Genomic DNA, 19,214 nt, shown 5'->3' on the forward strand with positions numbered 1-19,214 from the left:
TTAAATACTACTCAGCTCAACAGGGAAAGGTCTGGCACCTTAGAGCTCTATGGTATTTGTGAACTGAAATGACTTCACCTGGCCCCAGATGCTGTCACTTTCAGCCTTCTTGGAGGCTTTTCTCCCCCACCTCCCTTTCAACTAAGGCTGGATCCTCTACCTCCATCAGAAACACCCCTTCACTACTTCCCTTCCCCAGATATCATGCTTGTCCCATGTCAGTGCCTCTAGTCCTACTCTCCCTCTGCCCCCACATCTGGGTGTTCCCCCTTCCTCTCCTTCCACTTAGGTTTATCCAACCTAATGTGACGCCTTGTCTCTCCTTGGGAAAAAAAAAATGAATGGAGGGACAGAGACAATAGCTGAGAAAGATAGCTTGGTGACAGCAACCGTGGTTAGAATGCTAGTTGGGAACTCATTAGCCATTGGTCTAACTGGTGGGGTCATCCTTCTTGATTGACCCTGGAATGAGACTGTTGGCGGTAAACTTAGGGGATCAAAACCCACATGTCCTTAAAAGTCTAGTGTTCCATTCAGCTACCTTCACCTAATCCAGTTTACACTAGTGTCTCCCACACTGAATCCTTCTGTAAGTGCGTTCAGTAGACCCATAAGTCTCCAGATGGCAGGAGGTAACTCTTCTACGTGTCCCTCTGCACATGGCAGAGTGCTGGACACACAGTTGGTCCAAGACCTTTGTTTTCATTTTAAAAACTAAATATGTAATTTTATAAATAAAGTATAGAGGGTAAATCCATCTCTTGCCACATGTACTACCCCAGTCCACCAGATGCTGCCAAGCCTGCGGTGTATGCCATTGAGCATTTGTTTACTGTCTGGGGAACTGGCTTTACCTCCTACTTGACTATGTAGTGCAAGTGTGCTTTGTGCATGCTGAACACACTGCCTGGCATGTAGTAGGTGCTCAACTATTCAAATGCTTGTAGAATGAGTGACCCTCGAGGTCCTTTGGGTCGAGCTGCTTGGTGTTGTCTGTGCCACGGCAAGTGGCCCCTCGCTGTGGTGCTTCTGAGGAGGGCTCAGCCACATCCGCCCCATCTGTGTGTGTAGGAGTGACACTTGTCAAGCAAGTGTATTTGTGGGACAGAGGCCTGGAACTTGTTTCCTTTGTGAGATGTTACTCCCTAGTTCTCTCCTCTGAACTTGTGCCATTGGTGAGCAAAAGAAACAGGAGACTCATGGGGACCTAGAGGGCTCCTGCTGTGCGTCAGGCACTGTGCTGGGTGCAGTAGAATCTGAAGGCTCAGACAGCCACTGGCTGGGAGCACTCACAGCCAAGGTGTCCACTGAGTCATAGATGGCTTTTTTGAGGCCCAAACCCCAGGAGAGAACTGAGCCTCCTCCAATTCGTACAACCCTCCTGAGCCTGGTTCCTGGAACATTCCCTGTGTGATTCAGCAGCATAGATGTTACAATGGATCTTCATCAAAAACCTCCTGTTTTATTTATGGTATGCTTGCTCGTAGACCAGGAAAACTCCTTCAAGCCTATCCCCCACCCCCTGCCAGCCGCCTTACAAGTTGGAGTTGTTGGATATGGCCGAGCATTTGGGCTGGGGAGAACAAGGCCTGTGACCTTGATATCCCTTTCCTGTTTTAATTCCTCACATAATCTTTCTGTAGTGTGGAAATGACTGCTCAGTCACCCCCTGGGATTTCATTGGAATCCCCTCTGGGAATACCTCCCTGCTCTGTCCTGCCTGACCCTCTGGAGATAAGGAGGCCCTTTGCCGTCTGCCTGGGGACATCACCTGGCATATGTGCCTCCGAGCACTCTGTATGCCAGGCCCCAGATGGAGAACGCGATCTGTGCCCAGTGACTTGGCACTCCTTGCTGGAGAAAGCTAGTGTGAGTGGTGGCCTGAGCACCTGGGCACCAGTAACTGGCTGGAAAGTCAACTGCCGTCTCATAGGTCAGGATCTTACGCCAGCCTCTCTTCTAGCTCCTTGCAGTAAATGTTGAAAGATGCCCTTTCAGGGCCCCTTTTGGCCCTGTGACTCAAACTTCACCTTTGCTCTCTTTATCTGCTAAAGAAATGAATGAAAAATGTTTCCACCCGCAGCGCTGCTGTGCAAACCGGTGCGCTCTGTGGCTAAGAGGATTGCACACAGCATGAGTGCTCAGAACGGCCGTGTTCGGTGTGGCTTTGGTGGTGGGAAGGCTGCGCTTGCAGAAACAAAGCCGAGGCTGAATTCTCAGGCACATTCACGTGAAATGTCACCAACCGAGGTGGTAGAACTTTCTAGGTCAGCTGCCTCAGTCAGACATGGGGTCATGTGGAGCTCTTGGTTTTGTGTTTGTTTTTTATTTTGTTTTGTTTTGAAGCACGCGTATTTCAGATTAAACAGTGCCTACTCTCAAGTTACCTTCTTGATGAGACTTACTTGACAACTTACCCCCCTGCTCTCTACAATCCTCTTTCCTGATTCTGTTTTTTAAAATTCCGTATACTGGGGCGCCTGGGTGGCTCAGTCGGTTAAGGCTCTGACTTCAGCTCAGGTCAGATCTCACGTTCGTGGGTTCGAGCCCCTCATCAGGCTCTGTGCTGACACCTAGCTCAGAGCCTGGAGCCTGCTTCCGGTTCTGTGTCTCCTCCCCTCTCTGCCCCTCCCCCTCTCATGCTCTGTCTCTCTCTGTATCAAAAATAAATTTTAAAAAAATTTAAAAAATTAAAAAAAAATTCCGTATACTATATAATCTAGTTGTTGTTCAGACTTGTCAAACTCCCTGATAAAGTACAACCCCGCGAGGGTAGGGTTTTCACTGCTCTGTCCCCAGCACCTGGAATGATGCCAATATGCAGTCAAGCCCCTAAATCTCTCTTGGCTGAACGATCAAATATTCAAAATGTTCGGGGAAATCCATTAGTGATTTCTCTTCTTCTATAGATCCTTTCATATGAGGAATATACTTTCAGGAACACAAATACATAATCATTTGTCCAAGTGTATGTTTTTCTTTCTGCTTGGTAATTTATCATAGAGCTCTTTCCATATCAGTATGTACAGATCTGTTTTATTTATAATACCTGCCAAGAGTACACTGTGTGAAAGTGCTCTAATGAATTTGGTTACTCTCCTATCAAGTTAGGCTTTCCTGATCTCTGGCATTATAAAAATAAATTCTTTAGATATAACAATGATGAATGGAATAGCTAATGCTTGGGCCTATGCACTGGGCACTGTTCTAAGTACTTTCAAGGTACACTGACTCCTTTAATCATAAGGAAGATATTTTTGTTGTCATTTTACAGATGAGAAACCACACAGAGGCACCTGGGTGGCTCCGTCAGTGGGTATCTGACTTTGGCTCCGGTCATGATCTCACTGTTGATGAGTTTGAGTCTCACATCGGGCTCTGTGCTGACAGCTCAGAGCCTGGAGCCTGCTTTGGATTCAGGGTTTCCCTCTCTCGCTGTTCCTCCCTCACTTGCGCGCACACACACACACACACACACACACACACACACACACACTCTCTCTCTCTCTCTCTCTCTCTCTCAAAAGGAAATAGATTTAAAAAAAATTTTTTTTTTTTTTTTAAAGAAACCACACAGAGCTTATCTAACCCAGGTAACAAAGACGTTCACACAGGGTATGGCCTCAAGTAATCTGACTCAGAGCCCACATTCCTAACCAGTACCTTGAACAGCCATTTGCGATATGTTTTATTGAAATGATGTTTCCCTCATTTAGGTCAAAGGGCACACGTTTTAAATTGTGGTAGAAGTCAATGAGCACATCCCTAAAGAGACTGCACCTAATTTACATTTCACTGACTGACGGCGCATTTTATCCTATTTCATCTTTGCTACTCTTATGGGTGGGGGAAAAGACATTTCATTTAAATTTGTCTTGTTTTCAATGATAAGCAAAGACGAATGTCTTTCTCATAAATAATGTTTTGCTGTGTCCATTCTGGTCTTGACCTTTGCTTTTTGTTTTATGGTGTTGCGTTTTGTTTTTCATTGACTTCTAAGCATTCCTTATTGAGGAAATGAGCTCTTTAGATAGCCAAAGTATTTGATACTTTTCCTAGTTTATCTTTGTCTCTGGTGTCTTTCCTGCAAGGCAAATATTTTTAAAATTTTTATGTAAGCAAACTTGCCAACATTTTCATTTATAGCTTCTAGGCTTTGTGTCTGTCTTGAGTCTTCTTCATATCAGGATTAGAAATAGAAAACATTCTCTCATACTTTTTATCCTCAAATACTCTTACGGTTGTCCCTGTTTCATATTTAAGTCTTTGGTCCATCTTGAACTAACTTTTGTTGTAGGAGTAAGACACTCAGCAGCTTTATGTCTTCTCTCTGAATGGCGAAACTGTTGTCTCAATACTTCTAAGTGGAAAAAAAAATCTATCTTTATTTAAAATGCAATTTAGTATCTGTGAATATATCCGCTGGGGATTTCAGAATTATTTTGTTACATAGTTTTGTCTATTCATGATCAATAGAAAACTTTTCTAGCTCTATGGTAAGCGAATTTGGTAACGTTGAACTCTGCCCCCCCCATCCCCTCCAACACTAATTGCTGTTATTTTTCAAAAATTTTCTGACTCTTGGGATGCCTGGGTGATTCAGTCTTTTGAGCCTCCAACTCTTGATTTTGGCTCAGGTCATGATCTCATGGTTGGTGAGTTGGAGCCCAGCATTGGGCTCATGCTGACAGCATGGAGCCTGTTTGGGATTCTCAATCTCCCTCTCTCTCCACCTCACCCCTGCCAATGCTTGCTTGCTTGCAAAATAAACAAATAAACTTTAAAAAAATCTTTTTCTGGCTCTTATTAATCTTTATTTTTCTGGGTCAACTTTATTTTTCAAAAATTTTTTAATGTTTACTTTTGAGAGAGAGAGAGAGAGAGAGACAGAGTGTGAGCAGGGGAGGGGCAGAGAGAGAGGGAGACACAGAATTCAAAGCAGCCTCCAGGAGCTGAGCTGTCAGCACAGAACCTGATAACAGGGCTCAAACTCATGAACCACGATCATGACCTAAGCCAAAGGGGTAGCCTTAAATGACTGAGCCACCCAGGTGGCCCTCTGGGTGAACTTTAGGATCAATTTTTATTTCCCAAGTAATTCTGTTGGTTCTTGTTAGAGTTGCATTTCATGTCTAGATACATTTATTCTTATATATGCTATAGTGAATGGCTTTTCCCCCATTATTTTTGAATTAGCTATTTGCATGAAGTAAAAGAAAGCTATTGACTTTCTAGCTACTGATTTGGAAACTGACCACCTTATTGCAGTATTTCATGGCTTCTAATTGCCTCTTATTTCCTTAGAGAGTTTTTAGGATTCTCCTCTCAACTGTTTTTTTTTTTTAATTGGGAAATATGACAAAAAATTTTATCTCTGATATAACTGAATGCTGACCCTTTTGATTTTTGCATCATTTTAAATCGCCTGAGTAGCTGAGGTTTACCCTCTTTAGAAGTCAGAATTTTCCATACCAGGGTTCTCTCTGACTCTTCACTATTTGAGAAACAAGACAATCATTTCAAATCCTGTTACCTTTTATTTCTCAAAAGCAAAAAGCTACATTTGACACAGAAGAGTAAACTGGTATAAAAAAAGGTAGAAAACCCTTAGCTCCAACCTCTGAAGATTCTGGGTGAAGGGTCTTGAAATAGAATGCATATTGCTTCATGTTCATGTTCGTGAAGCTACTTGTTTGTAATGTTCTACTGACCTTTTGCCATTACTTTGGAATTTGTCTAGAAATATTAACAATGTGGTTAAGAACTGAGATGGAGGCTTCCTAAGTTGGAGGTGACAGGGATTTAGGGAAATAACAATGGAGACTGGGCAGGTGACTTAAAGCCCACCTAAGAAGCCAAAGCTTACATATACAGCCTCCTAAATAACACACAGGCCCCTTTGGAGTCATTATGAGTTGTAAAGACTTGTGACCTAGTCCCTAGAAGAAACTAAGTGATTCAATACAGAAGAATGTGTTAATTAATTGGGTATAAGAACCTGGGGAGTCTGGTCTCCCTTTTAATGAGCTATCACCACAGAATGAGTCCATACATGTAAGGGAACAGAGAAACCAATTAAATTTGAATTAGTATAACACTTTCTAGAAGGTAGATTCCCCCCCAAAAGCTTATAATTGCAATTTATATCTCATTACTGCACAGAAAATAATTAGTTCTTTAGGCCTAAAAGCAAAGATGATTTGTCTTATTGTTCTTTGAATTCCAGAAACATGGGGTAACACAATGATTTATTTCAGGCTGGATTTCCTGCTTACTTACTACTGTAGATTAGTTCGTCTGATAAGATTCATCCTGTACAGGCTTTCAAGCTCATAGGTGTACCCTCATCCTGAGTAGTCCTGGATATGTGTTATACATGCCTTCTTTTCACCTCCTACTGTCCCTAACCCAATACTACACCAAATATTGATCTGGGAGTATCCATCTCAATATTGGCCAGAGTGACTTTTGATGACCTAAGAGTTGGGACTTTGAGTTTTACGAAGGGAAATGTGGGCTAACAGGATTTATAGCAAACAATTCTGAACCAGAAAACTGATTATTCAAGAACCATTCATCAAAAGCTAACTATGTGCCAGAAATGATGGAGTCATTGGAGATACAAACGTGTGCAAAACAAAAATCCCTGTTCTAATGAGAACATCAATTCAGTAGGGACAATGGATGATAAGGGACTAGGACTATTTCAGATAGTGAACAGTATCATGGAGAAGAGAAAGCAAAGTTTCGTGGTAGTGACTGGAGTGGAAAGGGCAATGTTAAATAGGGTGATCAGAGAGAGTAAGTCTCTGAGGAAGTGACATTTGAGTTGAGGCCCAACCAATACATACACACTATTTACGATCTGGAGAATAGTGTTTCAGGCAAAGGGAAGAGCAAATACAGAGGCTTGAAGGCAATTGACTTATGGTTGGAAAGCTGAAATTATGTAGGAAAAGTAAAATTGTTCAAAAGAAAGGGACTACAAAACAAACATTATTTGTAGGCTAAAGGGATAACTTGAAAGCTTCATAGCAGTAAATATAGTTGACCAAAAACTAGAATAGTAGAAGGATCCATATAGGGACTTCATTCACCGAAAATGAGACGTAATGAAGAAATGGTGGCCCACATCCTGAAAGGAGCAAAACTCAGAGCTAAATATGGGGTGTTCCTAACCTAGGCACCGAGGCTGGTCCTGGGAGCTTGCAAGCAGGTATAAAGGCAGAAGGTATCCTTCAGCTAACTTGGGAATTAACTGTGTCAGGAGCCTGGAGATGAATGACTCCGTACCACAGAGGAGGGGTAGACCCTGAAGTGAACCAAGGGGGAGGACTGGGGACAAATGGACATCCTAGTGTATGGGGCTATGGCATGTCACTATCATCATGTCAAAAAGTGAAGGCAGCCTTCCACCAGTGGCTATCCTGATGTATTGTATGGCTCGTTCAACGATCTGTAGAAGAACTAGAACAGGAGCGCCTACATACAGTGTAACAGCTCTCTTTCCTCTTTCCCACCATCACAGTCTCCCCTACCCCATTCTTTCACAAATAGTGATATAAAGAGAAGGAAATGCCACCACATCAACTGCTTGTGGGAGGTTCCATGGAATGACTGAACCAGAATTGTAACTTGAGTGACAAAGGACATGTGACAAAAAAGACGGTAGCATTTCTTATTATTTACTTGAACATAATCTGCAAGTTGTAGTGGATTCTAAAGGGTAAGATGGGAACCAGAGCTTCCCAGTTCAGGAGCGGCGTAGCCTAAAGGTTTTACCAGCTCTTAGGCCCTCATTCTCCTTGTAACTGAACAAGGAAAGAATGACATGATATAGTTGCAAATCTTCTCTGTCACTAGCATCATAAAGTTAGAAAGATGTGTATGTATTAAGAAGGCTATCAAGACTATGGAATGGAAGCAGGGGTGCCTGGGTGGCTCAGTTGATAGAGCATCTGACTCAGTCTCAGGGTCATGAGTTAAGGCCTGCGTTGGGCATGGAGCCTACTAAAAAAAAAAAAAAAAAAAAAAAGGAAGAAAATATTGGCAAATCATATATCTGATAAGGGGGTAGTATCCAAAATATATAAAGCAATCTTATAAATCAACAACAAAAAGATAAACCACCCAATTTAAAAATGAGTGAAGGACTATCTATAATAGACCTTTCTTCACAGAATAAATACAAATAGTCCATACGCCCATGAAAAGATGCTCAACATCATTAGGGAAATGCAAAGCAAAACCACAATGAGGAGCCATTTTATACCTATCAGGATGGCTATTATCAAAAACCCCAGAAAATAACAAGTGTTGGTGAGGATATAAAGAAGTCCGAACCTTCTGTTGCTGTTGGGAATGGTGCAGCCATTGCGGAAGACATTTTGGTGGTTCTTCAAAAGGTTCAAATGTAAAATTACCATGTGACCCAGTAATTCCATCTCTAGGTATTTACCTTAAAGAACTGAAAATAGGTATTCAAGCAAAATCTGCATACAAATGTTCATAGCAGTGGTCACCATACCTAAACTGCAGGAACAGCCCCAATATCTACCAACTGATGGATGATTTTGTAAAATATCTCTCTCTGCAAAGGAATGTCATTCAGTCATAAGAGATGAAGTACTGGTATATGCTATGACATGGAAAAACCTAGAAAATATGCTGAGTGAGAGTCCCATATACATGATTCATTTATATAAAACATTACGAATTTGTAAGTCCATAGAAACAAAGTATGTCAGTGGTTGCAGAGGCTGGGGTGGGGGTGGGGGATGGGTAGAGAGGGAATGGAGAATAACTGCTTAATGGGCACTTGGGGGTTGTTTGGGTGATGAAAATGTTTTGGACCCAACTAGAGGCAACGGTTGTACAACATCATGAATGTCCTACATGCTGCTGGGTGTCTGGGTGTCTGGCTGGTTCCGTTGGCTAAGCGTCCAACTCTTGGTTGCAGCTCAGGTCATGATCTCACGCTTCAGTTCGTGGGTTTGAGCCCCACGTCAGGCTGACCATGAAGCCTGCTTGAGATTCTCTGTCTCCCTCTCTTTTGGCCGCTTCAGCCCCGCACCCCCCTCAAAATAAATAAGCTTTAAAAAACGTGGAGAAGCAGAGAGGAACTGGCTGATATTCTACGTATATCCTAATTGAGTTCAATACCTGATTTGCAATAGCAAACAAGTGAGTAAGCTATTTCACTTAACAAATATCTCTTTTTCAGTGTCTTCTGCAAATAAAGTCCCCTGCCAACTTAAGCAAGGTGTTTCATTCTCCTGAAGCTGTGGCCTTGGCATTTGTAATCATCTCCTTTGTTTGTAACGAAGTTGCCAGTCTCACCATATCTGTGGGCTGTGTGAGTACAGTATGTCCAAAAGGAAGGCTCAAGAATTGACAGACCATGGCCCAGATTAATCCAGATGTCTTTTTGTTGATCTTATACCAGACTCTTACTACTTGAGCCAATGATTAAAACTGAGGATTTACAAATATCCAGTGTTCTAGGTTTTCTCAGAAGAACAAAGTCTGATAATCTAGTGACCACGGACTCACCTTACTGCGTGGTAACCACCAGCCCGGTGCTGACTTTGGACTGGTCATGGGTTCTGCATCTCCCTCCCCCACCCCCATGCTACCTGCCAACCTATCTGACCTCCCTCCTCCCTGCATCCCCCACTGCCACCTGGAACAGAAATTTCACCATTAGCCCTTCTTTTGAAGACCATGTTGGCAAAGTCTCTTGTTAAAATGTAAATCTGCCGCCCCAGGGTGACAATCTGTTCTCATAGCTGAGAAGGGGAGTGAGGTAAGAATCTTTTAATTCGAGGGTAAGATGAGCGCAGAGAAGCGAATTCCAGATCAGAAGATACTAGACTTGTGGCAGTGTCCCCAACCTCAGGGGAAGGGCTGGCGGAGGCAGGAATGGTGAGCACAGAGCAGGTCTCTCCTTGCTTCAGCTCTGCTACCTGCCCTGTCAATTTCATCATTTCCCCCGGGGCGGCCCCGCTTCCCCACCTGGAGTGGCTGCCTCTTGAACTCATTCTGTCTCCCAGAGTGCCACTTCACAAGTCCAGGAAAGGCTCGATTCTAAAATCCTAGGGCTCAGAATCATGGCACCACCAGTCCTCACGTGACCTACCGCCTGTAGGGCCTTGCTTTTGTTTTTGTTTTGTCTCCTTTTTCTTTTCCTCTACACACAGTGTAGGTGACACCAAGGAGTTGGGGACGGTCATCCCAGTGTCTGGAAGTTCCATGTTCCTCCATAAAATGGAGAGGGACTGCTCCAAATTCTGCCAGCCAGGGAGCAGAAAAATGCCAAGGTGGCTGAAGGAGTCTTGTGACCACGCCGCTCTCACACACAATTCCTGGGCTCAGTTAGCCTTTGTTCGGGGTGGAGGGAGAAAGTTCCAGGTGCCAGCTCGTGGCAGCAGCCCCAAAATTCTCAGGGCAACTATGATCTTGATCTGATGAAACTTTTTATCAGACTTGCTTTGTTCTCCCGATTTTAAGTGGGAATGTCTGGTCTCATCTCTGAGGTACTGTTCCATAGGACACTGCAGTAAACTTTGAAGAACACAAATTCTGACTTTCTTTTGCTGTCACCTCTATGGTTCCAGTCTTTTTGAACTCCAAAGCTAGACTCGGGAGGAAAGAGGGGGTTTTAGAGATTTTAATGGGGAAGCGGCAGAAGGATATTTTGAGTGAACTTTGACAAGTCACTTTACCCCTGGCAGCTTTGATTTTCTTATCTGTAAAATGCTACGTCTTGACATTGGTTGGATTAAATTCCATGACTCGTGCAAATAACCCAGTCTGAAAGCTGAGAGGCAAGAGATGAAAGAGATGGCCTCAGCCAGAGTAAATTCCTAGGGCCTGCCCAAACACTAGCTCGTCCTAGAGCAGTGGGAAGCCGAACATCACTGGAAGCTACAAGAAAAGCTGGGTTGGGGAAAAAGCTTTGCTGCTCTCAGGTCCCTGAGATCTCTTCCTGGTCTAAATCTTCAGTGCTCACTGGCTACCGGGTGTCAGGTGCATTTTCTAACACCCTTTTCATTTCCCTGGCTAACATTGCCTCCAGTAAAAATCATTTCTCCAAGTCCCCCTGGAGGAGAGGACATTGGACACAGCAAGCTGAGATGCTGTTGATCCCTGAGGCTCTCCCGATGCTTCAAGAAAGAAAGAAAGAGCAATGCACAGGGCATAGCTGGTCTGCAGGAAATAAATGTCCTCCATGCGGAACGCTTGAGTTTTAAAATCTATTGTGTCACCTCTAGAGAGTCTCCCTCTTCTGTGTGTTTTGTACTAGGGAAACCCAGCCGGAAGAGTCCTTCCTGACCCCCGGTCTGACTGGGCAGGGGAAGCTCTCCACAGTGCCCTCCTCTGACTACCGGCTTAAGTTGGATCCAGAAAGGCTTCCTCTAGGCCCTGTTGGGCCAAAAGTAAAAGGGCAGTCGTTTTTGCAAAATTGTCTAGGAAATGATTAGCCTGTTTCCTTTGATCCTTTCTGCCTTGAGGGAGCACAGTCTAGTCATGGAGGGGTGGAGAATGCATTCTATTATTTTTAACTTTCCTAAAGTAAACAGTAGGAGAAATTTTGTCCCTAAAGACAGAATCCTCTGGTTTCTTGGAGGGTTAGAAGTGCACATGAGCGTCTGTGTGTCCTTTTGTAAACATAACTATCGGGGTTAAAAAAAAAAAACACGGCCATTTCCTCTAACTTTTTCTTTCTTCTTTTCCTTTTTGTTTTTAAGGCCTGAATTCCCGCTGCTATTCACAAAGATGCTTTTTATCTTTAACTTCTTGTTTTCCCCACTTCCAACTCCCGCACTCATCTGCATCCTGACCTTCGGAACCGCCGTCTTCCTGTGGCTGATCAATAGACCTCAGCCAGTCCTCCCTCTTGTGGATTTGAACAACCAGTCGGTGGGAATCGAGGTAACTTACCAATCCTCTTTCTAGTTTGATCAAACACAAACTGTAATCCAAGGCCTTGGGAAAACTCAGGAGAAGAACAGGGTATAGCAATGGAGAGTAAACCTTTAGGGTGAACAATCACCAGAACATCTGCAGATTTCAGGTTCTATTACTAGCATACTTTCTTTTGCAACAACAATAAAACCACAGCTAGGTTTTAGGATGCCAGTAATCTAGAACAGGGTTGGCCAACTACAGCCCGTGGGCAAAATCCACCTTTATCTGCACAACTAGCCAGGTAACAATGCTTTTTACATTTTTTAAGAGCTGTTGAAAAAAAAAAAAAGAAAAGAGATGTAAACCACAAAGCCCAGTGTCTTTAGTCTCTAGCCACCTACAGAAAAGTTTTGCTGACCTATGGTCTAGTTCATAGAGCCAGAGTGTTGGTGGTAGGAGAAAGCTTTCACTGAGACACTCAATATCTGAGAATGACAAAGAAGTTATTTCCTTAAGTTAAATTCTGACTTTGAGTTCATATTCATTCTTAAAATTGGCAGAAGCTCAAGTGGGCTTTTCCCCTCAATCCCCCAACTCCAGCAAATTGCACGGCTTCCTGCCTCTCTGAGCAAAGACAGGGCTCCTAGAAAGTTCCCTTCATCGTTTTTCATGTGCATTCTTTTTCAGAGAAGAAAGCATTTTTGTTCCCTTATAAGGCTAACCCTCTCTGATCTTTTCAGAAACTTCTTTCCTCTACTCAAGAATCTCATTACAAGGTGCCTCCACGCTCCACCACCTCCACTTTTATTTTGGGATGTTTGAACCTTCTTCGTTGACATCTTCCTGTGCTGCTGATCCAGGAGCTTCGCACCACCTCCTCCTTTCACTTCTCCTGTTTTCCACCAGAGTTCTTTAAGAGTAGTCTGTTGGTTTCCTTTTCTGAACATTAACCCACTGAGATCTAACCTGTGCTCCTTCCATCTCCCCAAAGTCTTCTGGATCACTCATAACTTACCTTCAAAAAGTCAGTGATTCAGCCTTCCTCCCAGTTGACTTAAGAATTCATCTTTCTCAAAACCTCTCTTTTTGTCTTTCAAAATATCCTTCAGTGAGATTTCTTCCTAAGTCCAAGATAGTCTTTGTCACTTAGCTTCTTTCCTCCCCTTATCTAGAGTTTCCAGCTCACCATCTCTTGACTCCTTTAACGTAGGGGTTGGCAAACAGGCTCTATAAAAGCCAGATGGTGAGTACTTCAGGGTTTGCGGGCCATATGGACTTTGTTGCAACTACTCAACTCTGCTGTTGTAACATGAAAGCATCGGACAGCATGTAAATGAGTGAACATGCTGTGTTCCAAGAAAACTTTATTTGCAAAAGCATATGACAAGTCAGATACGGCCCCGGAGTATAGTCTGCCAATCCCCAGCTGAGAAAATTTCTCTTTCATGACTTGAAATTGTGCCTAAAAGGTTATGACACCTGAATCTCACTTTCTAGTTCTGAAGTCTCCCCAGTTCTAGTCCATCTCAGTGACACTCAAGTTCGACAAGTCTCTTTATTGCATACCTTCTCTCTTATGCGTGCGTACACACACACACACACACACACACACACACACACACTTTCCTGTTGCCCCTTCTGCTCTATCTCAGATGCATCTCTTCTCATTCAGTTGCCAGAAGTTGAGTCTGAATCCTCTTTCCTTCTTCCTTCTTTCATCCTCCTTGTAAACAAACAGTAAAACCCTATCTTCCTTTACTAGGCAGAGAACTTTGTTATTGACCTCTTGATATACTGTGACATCTCCTGGAAATCTTCCCTGATGCTATAGACTAAGTTAGATCTCTTGTTATAGCCTCATGTGTTTCCTTGTCCTTTTTTGGCCCTTTTCTCAGTAGTGACTAACATTTTTAAATGTTTTATTTAATTCATGCCTAGTCCTTTCTCATTTACGTGAGGGTTAGACCATGCTTATAGCTCCTGCTGCTTCTCCAGGATCCTCATCAGGGCCTGATCCTGTGGTTCCAGCTGACCTTTCTAGGCATGTCCCTAGCAGTATTACCATCCCTCTTCCTCTAATACCTTGCTCTCCAGCTGTCCACCAGGCTTTGCAATGTGTCTTCTCACCTCTGTGTCTTCATTCAGACCGTTCCTTCACTCTGAATTGTTCCTCTCCTCCTCCTCTCTACTAAAGTTATCAAACTACAACTTTTTGGTAGGGGAGTCTGGGTGACTCCATTTGCTGGGCCCCTGACTTCAGCTCAGGTCATGATCGCACAGCTCGTGAGTTTGAGCCCCATAGCAGGCTCTGTGCTGACAGCTCAGAGCCTGGAGCCTGCTTTGAATTCTGTGTCTCCATCTCTCTTGTCCCTTCCCCTCTTATTCTCATTCTCTCTCTCTCTCTCTCTCTCTCTCTCAAACACAAATAGACATTAAAAAATTTTTTTAAGAAATACCTAATTCTAAGAATAAAATTACCTTAAAACTTTTTGGTAAATGCTTACTTATCTTCAAAGTCTCTATTAAGTATTATTTCTTTGCAACCTTTCTACATTATCATCTCCCAGAATGTGCACTGGTATTACAGTGTGTACATCAGAGTATTGTAGCTTCATGTTTTCCTTTTTCACCTCCCTCCACTCCATAGACTCTCATGTATAAGATGCTGACAGTGATGTTGTCTTAACTCACTTTGCATCTACAGTATTTGCACAGTGCCAGAACATAGTATGCATTTGATAGAGGTTTAAACTTGGTATGGTTTTTTAAATATAAAATTATAGTATTATCTCTCCTGTGTGTGTGTGTGTGTGTGTGTGTGTGTGTGTGTGTGTCTAGATGGGTTGGAGGAGAGTGCCAAAAATGTAACTGTGACATATACCAGATTTCTATAATGTAGAGATACTACAATTTAGAGATGTAAAAATTCATTCAATAATAAAGGGGGTATTCCTGTGACCTCAGTGTTCAGTACATATGGTTTCTTCAATGCAACCCATAGTGGTTTGGAAAGGGTGAGGGAGACTCATGCTTGGCCTCAACTTGGTCTTGTGTCTTAGGGAGGAGCACGGAAGGGTGCTGGCCAGAAGGACAATGACTCGCAGTACTACTTCTCAGATGCCAGGACGCTGTATGAAGTTTTCCAAAGAGGACTTGCTGTGTCTGGTAAGCCTGGCAGTCTAATCTTGATTGTGGGAAGACCAATGTGCGGCCGTGTTGCATACCTCTTCTCCCTGGTCTCACTTCTTAAACCTAGTGGTAGTCTGAGTAGAATGATGACATACAAAATGCAGGGACATAGCATCAGAATGGGGCCTAGACACTGTCGGACACACTTGAGATTGAAACCAAGCTCTTCCATTTCCTGCTGTGTGACCTTGTGCAAAATCACTTTGCCTCTCTGAATCTGTTTCTTACTTAACACAAAGAGGACTTCCCTGGCAAATTGGTAAAGGGTTGACAATAATGTGGAGGAAAGTGTTTTGATTAGCTCACTGGTACATTAGATTTGTTCACAAACAGGATTTCCATAAATGTAATTTCCTGAGTTTACAGATGCATCATATGAGCCAGAATTGGCATTCAGAGCTCCTGATGTACTGTGTCCTTGACCCTGATCCTGATCCATGCCACTACTCTTTAGTATCGCAGAAGGCAGTTATCTTTTGAACTTCCTTAGAAACACTACCACATGGACTTTGGCAGATTCGTTTGGCACATATCAGGGCTCACTATTTATATCTGTACTACTGAACACAATGCAAGGCGCGCTAATTTCCTTTCAAAATCAACCAGCTTATAGCTCTCCCTACATCTGTTGTCTTTGGTGACATTTTATCCAGACATAGGTTTGTCTGTGTGACATTTTTTTTTCAGTTTATTTACTTATTTTGAGAGAATAAGTAGGAGAGAGCACTAGTAGGGGAGGGGAAGACAGAGACAGGAAGAGAGAGAATCCCAAGCAGGCTCTGCACTGTCAGCCAGAGCCTGATGCAAGGCTCGAACTCACGAACCACGAGATCATGACCTGAGTCAAAGCCGGATGCCTAACTGACTGAGCCACCCAGGGGCCCCTGCCTGTGTGAGTTCCTAACCCTGCTTCCCTTCTGCCTTTTACCTATGGCAATATTTCATAGCCAACTCCTGACAAATGCAAATTGTGCAACAGACACTACAGGCATCTGGCTTGTTAACCTCCCCTAACCCTTAAGGATTAACTATTATCACCTCTACTTTTAAAACTGAGGAAACAGAAACTCTGGAGTTCAGGGACATTCCAAAGGTGACAGAACTAGAAAATGTTGCAGCTGATACTGAAATCTGTTTGACTAGATTGTTTTTATATTCAGTCAGCTCTTAAGTGTTTTAAAAAAGTAGTTGCACTTCCAGGCAAAGAAAGGCTTATTGTAAAGAAAACTTCGATCTGAAGGCTCCAAAGGGAACGGTATTTGGTATTTCTGGCTCCAAGTCAGCACTTAATTTAGACTTCCATGCAAATAACAAGGAAACTGCCTACCAACCATTAGATTTTTTTACTTTTTGGCAACTTTAGATACAATATGACTAATATAATAAACTTTCCTTTGGAATTTTCTTTCTTTTTATTTTACAATTTTTTAATGTTTTATTTATTTTTGAGAGAGAGAAAGCGTGAGCAGGAGAGAGTCAGAGAGAGAGGGAGACACAGATTTTGAAGACAGGCCCTAGGCTCAGAGCTAGCTGTCAGCACAGTGCCCAATGCAGGACTTGAACCCATGAACCTCGAGATCATGACCTGAGCTGAAGTTGGAAGCTCAATCGACTAAGCCACCCAGGTGCCCTCCACCTTTTTTAAAGTTTATTTATTTATTTTTGGTGGGGGGAGGGGCAGAGAGAGAACAAGAGAGATTCCGAAGTAGACTCTGTGCTGATAGCAGGGCTTGATGTCACAAACATGACCTGAACCAAAATCAAGAGTTAGACACTCAACTGACTGAGCCATCCAAGCACCCCTAGAATTTTCTCTTTTTTAGAATTTTCTTTAGTGAGGTTTTTTCATTGTGTTGTTATTGTAACTAGAAACAAGCCATTTAGCACATGATAAGTGGCATATATGATACTTCATTTAGAAGGTGTTTTTCAAGGGGACCCTGGGTGCCTCAGTCAGTTAAGTGTCCAAGTCCGGCTCAGGTTATGATCTCAGTTTGTGAGTTTGAGCCCCACATTGGGCTCTATGCTGACAGCTCAGAACCGGGAGCCTGTTTCATACTCTGCTTCGCCCTCTCTCTCTGCCCCTCCCCACTCACACTTTGTCTATCTCAAAACTAAAATAAAAAACCATTAAAAATTTGTAAAAGATGTGTTTTAATACTAAATTAAAACTAAGCATAAAGCTAAGAGGGTTTCTCACGTAAGCAGGCATGAGAAACAGAAAATGACACATCTGGTCCCAAGTGGGAATGAATACATCAGCCCTCACATACGCTTTTAACTGCTACCCAATAGGTGGTCTCTGTTGCAAATCATCTATGGACAGTGTTTAAACTACAGCTTCCCTAGTCCTGCTCTATTGCAGTAGATCAGAATTCCACACAGTGAGACCTAAGAACCTGAATCTTTGACAAAGCTTCTCAGCGGCTCTGTGAGCCACAGTTCCCCTTCTACTACGCTTCTACTTAGCTTAGGGCCAAGAAGTTGTTAACTGGTGGGCTCTTCGTAAATAGCCACACCTTGGAACAGAGGGACAGAGCTAATCAAAGGTGAGGCTGTTGCCTGGTCAGGACTTCAGCTAATCAGGCTAAAGCTGATTAGGGCACAGAGTTTAATGAGACTTCAGTTGGTGCCCCTCTGGGCCAATTATTTGACCTGTTCCTTGGCCGTGGGCCTCTGCTAGAATGTTCATCATTAGGGAAGCGATGTGATGCAGTATGGTTTTTCCACATTTATCACCATTCTTTTACTGAGTGGGCTTGAAGAAACTGCCCCGGTCCTTCATGATGCTTAGTGCCTTAGGGACAATAGTAGTTACCCATGTGCACAGAGTAGCATACATCGGTGCTAGCTGTCGCTGGTGAGGAAATATTAATACAAGGGATCCCAGTGGTAGACCACGGGAGGCGCCTTCTCTGGGACGGAGGAGCGGCTGTAAACAGCTCGCAGAGCAGGCCTTGCCTTGCTTCTGGGAAAGTTACGGTGTGAGACTTGACTTCTTAAGAGGTCGTGCAGCTGTTTCGGCAGCAAGAAAAAGAACCGTTTCCTGTGGACAGTCTCCTCATTCATTTTTTAATCTCTCTCTATTCACAGCGGTTCTCTGTTTCTGGCTTTCTTCCCCTTTTCTTCTCCTTTTCTTCTGTCACTTAGGCTGGAAGTTCACTGATTTACCTCTGAATTTTCTTAGTAACTCTGTCTCAGAGTGCTTCCTTTTGGTAAGATCTGAATTATTCTTGGCAATTTGGCTGGATCCTCTAGGTAACATTTTCCTCTCTTCCACTTTTCAATTTATAACTCTATTTCTGGCTTCGATGTGGGGGCTTCTCAGTTAGCATTGCTCACTAGCTTGACAACACCACTTCTGAGGCTTTCAAAGCGAGCAAGTGGAGTTCCCAAACTTTAGCTCTTTGGAAACTTAATTCCTCTATTGCCAAATGTGTGACACAATTGTAAAAATGTTGAAGGCAAATGTATGTGTGTGTGTTTATGTGTGCACCTGTGTGTGTGTGTGTGTGTGTGCACAAGGGCATAGAAGTTTCTATAGTTCCTTATGAGCCTCAGTATCTCAGAAGACATTCTATAAACAGGCTAAGCACATGACAATTTAAGAGAGTAAATGAAACAAGGGAGAAGGTCCCACTTGAATAGCTGTTAAAGAAACTTAGGCTGGGAGTGCCTGGGTGGCTCGGTGCAAACTTCAGTTCAGGTCATGATCTCACATTTCTTGAGTTCAGCCCCACATCAGGCTCTGTGCTTGACAGCTCAAAGCCTGAAGCCTCTTCTGATCCTCTGTCCACCTGTCTCTCTGCCCCTCCCTCACTCATGTGCCTCTGTGCTCTCTCTCTCTCTTAAAAATAAACATTTAAAAAATAAAAAAAAGAAACTTAGACTGAAGTTCTAACTTTTTAAGCCAATCAAACCAGAAGGTATGATAAAAAAAATACTATTTAGTGTCTACTACTTGAAATATCACTGGTGGGAGAAAAGTCAATTGTCACAACTGCTCTGTTTAGCAGTGCGAGGCAGGGTATCAAAAACTTGAGATGTTCTGACCGCCACAATCCCCGAGCCCTCCCCAGCCAAGTTATTTCATTTCAGAGACTCTAAGAAAATGT

General features: G+C 43.1%; 1 protein-coding gene across 4 annotated transcripts in view; it reads left to right on the forward strand.

The window, feature by feature from the left end:
- Window positions 1–19,214, forward strand: part of ACSL5 (acyl-CoA synthetase long chain family member 5) — a 41,912-nt gene that overhangs the window by 4,473 nt on the left and 18,225 nt on the right. For 2 of the 4 annotated variants that reach the window (XM_029932581.1, XM_029932583.1), the window contains exon 2: window positions 14,970–15,075. In XM_029932581.1, coding sequence (XP_029788441.1) covers window positions 14,970–15,075 — 106 coding nt within the window. Of the gene's footprint in view, window positions 1–11,750; window positions 11,935–14,969; window positions 15,076–19,214 lie in introns of those variants that run through there. The other 2 variants (XM_029932584.1, XM_029932582.1) reach the window with 2 other exon arrangements.

This window comes from Suricata suricatta, chromosome 2 (genome assembly GCF_006229205.1).
Source record: "Suricata suricatta isolate VVHF042 chromosome 2, meerkat_22Aug2017_6uvM2_HiC, whole genome shotgun sequence".
Classification (NCBI taxonomy): domain Eukaryota; kingdom Metazoa; phylum Chordata; class Mammalia; order Carnivora; family Herpestidae; genus Suricata; species Suricata suricatta.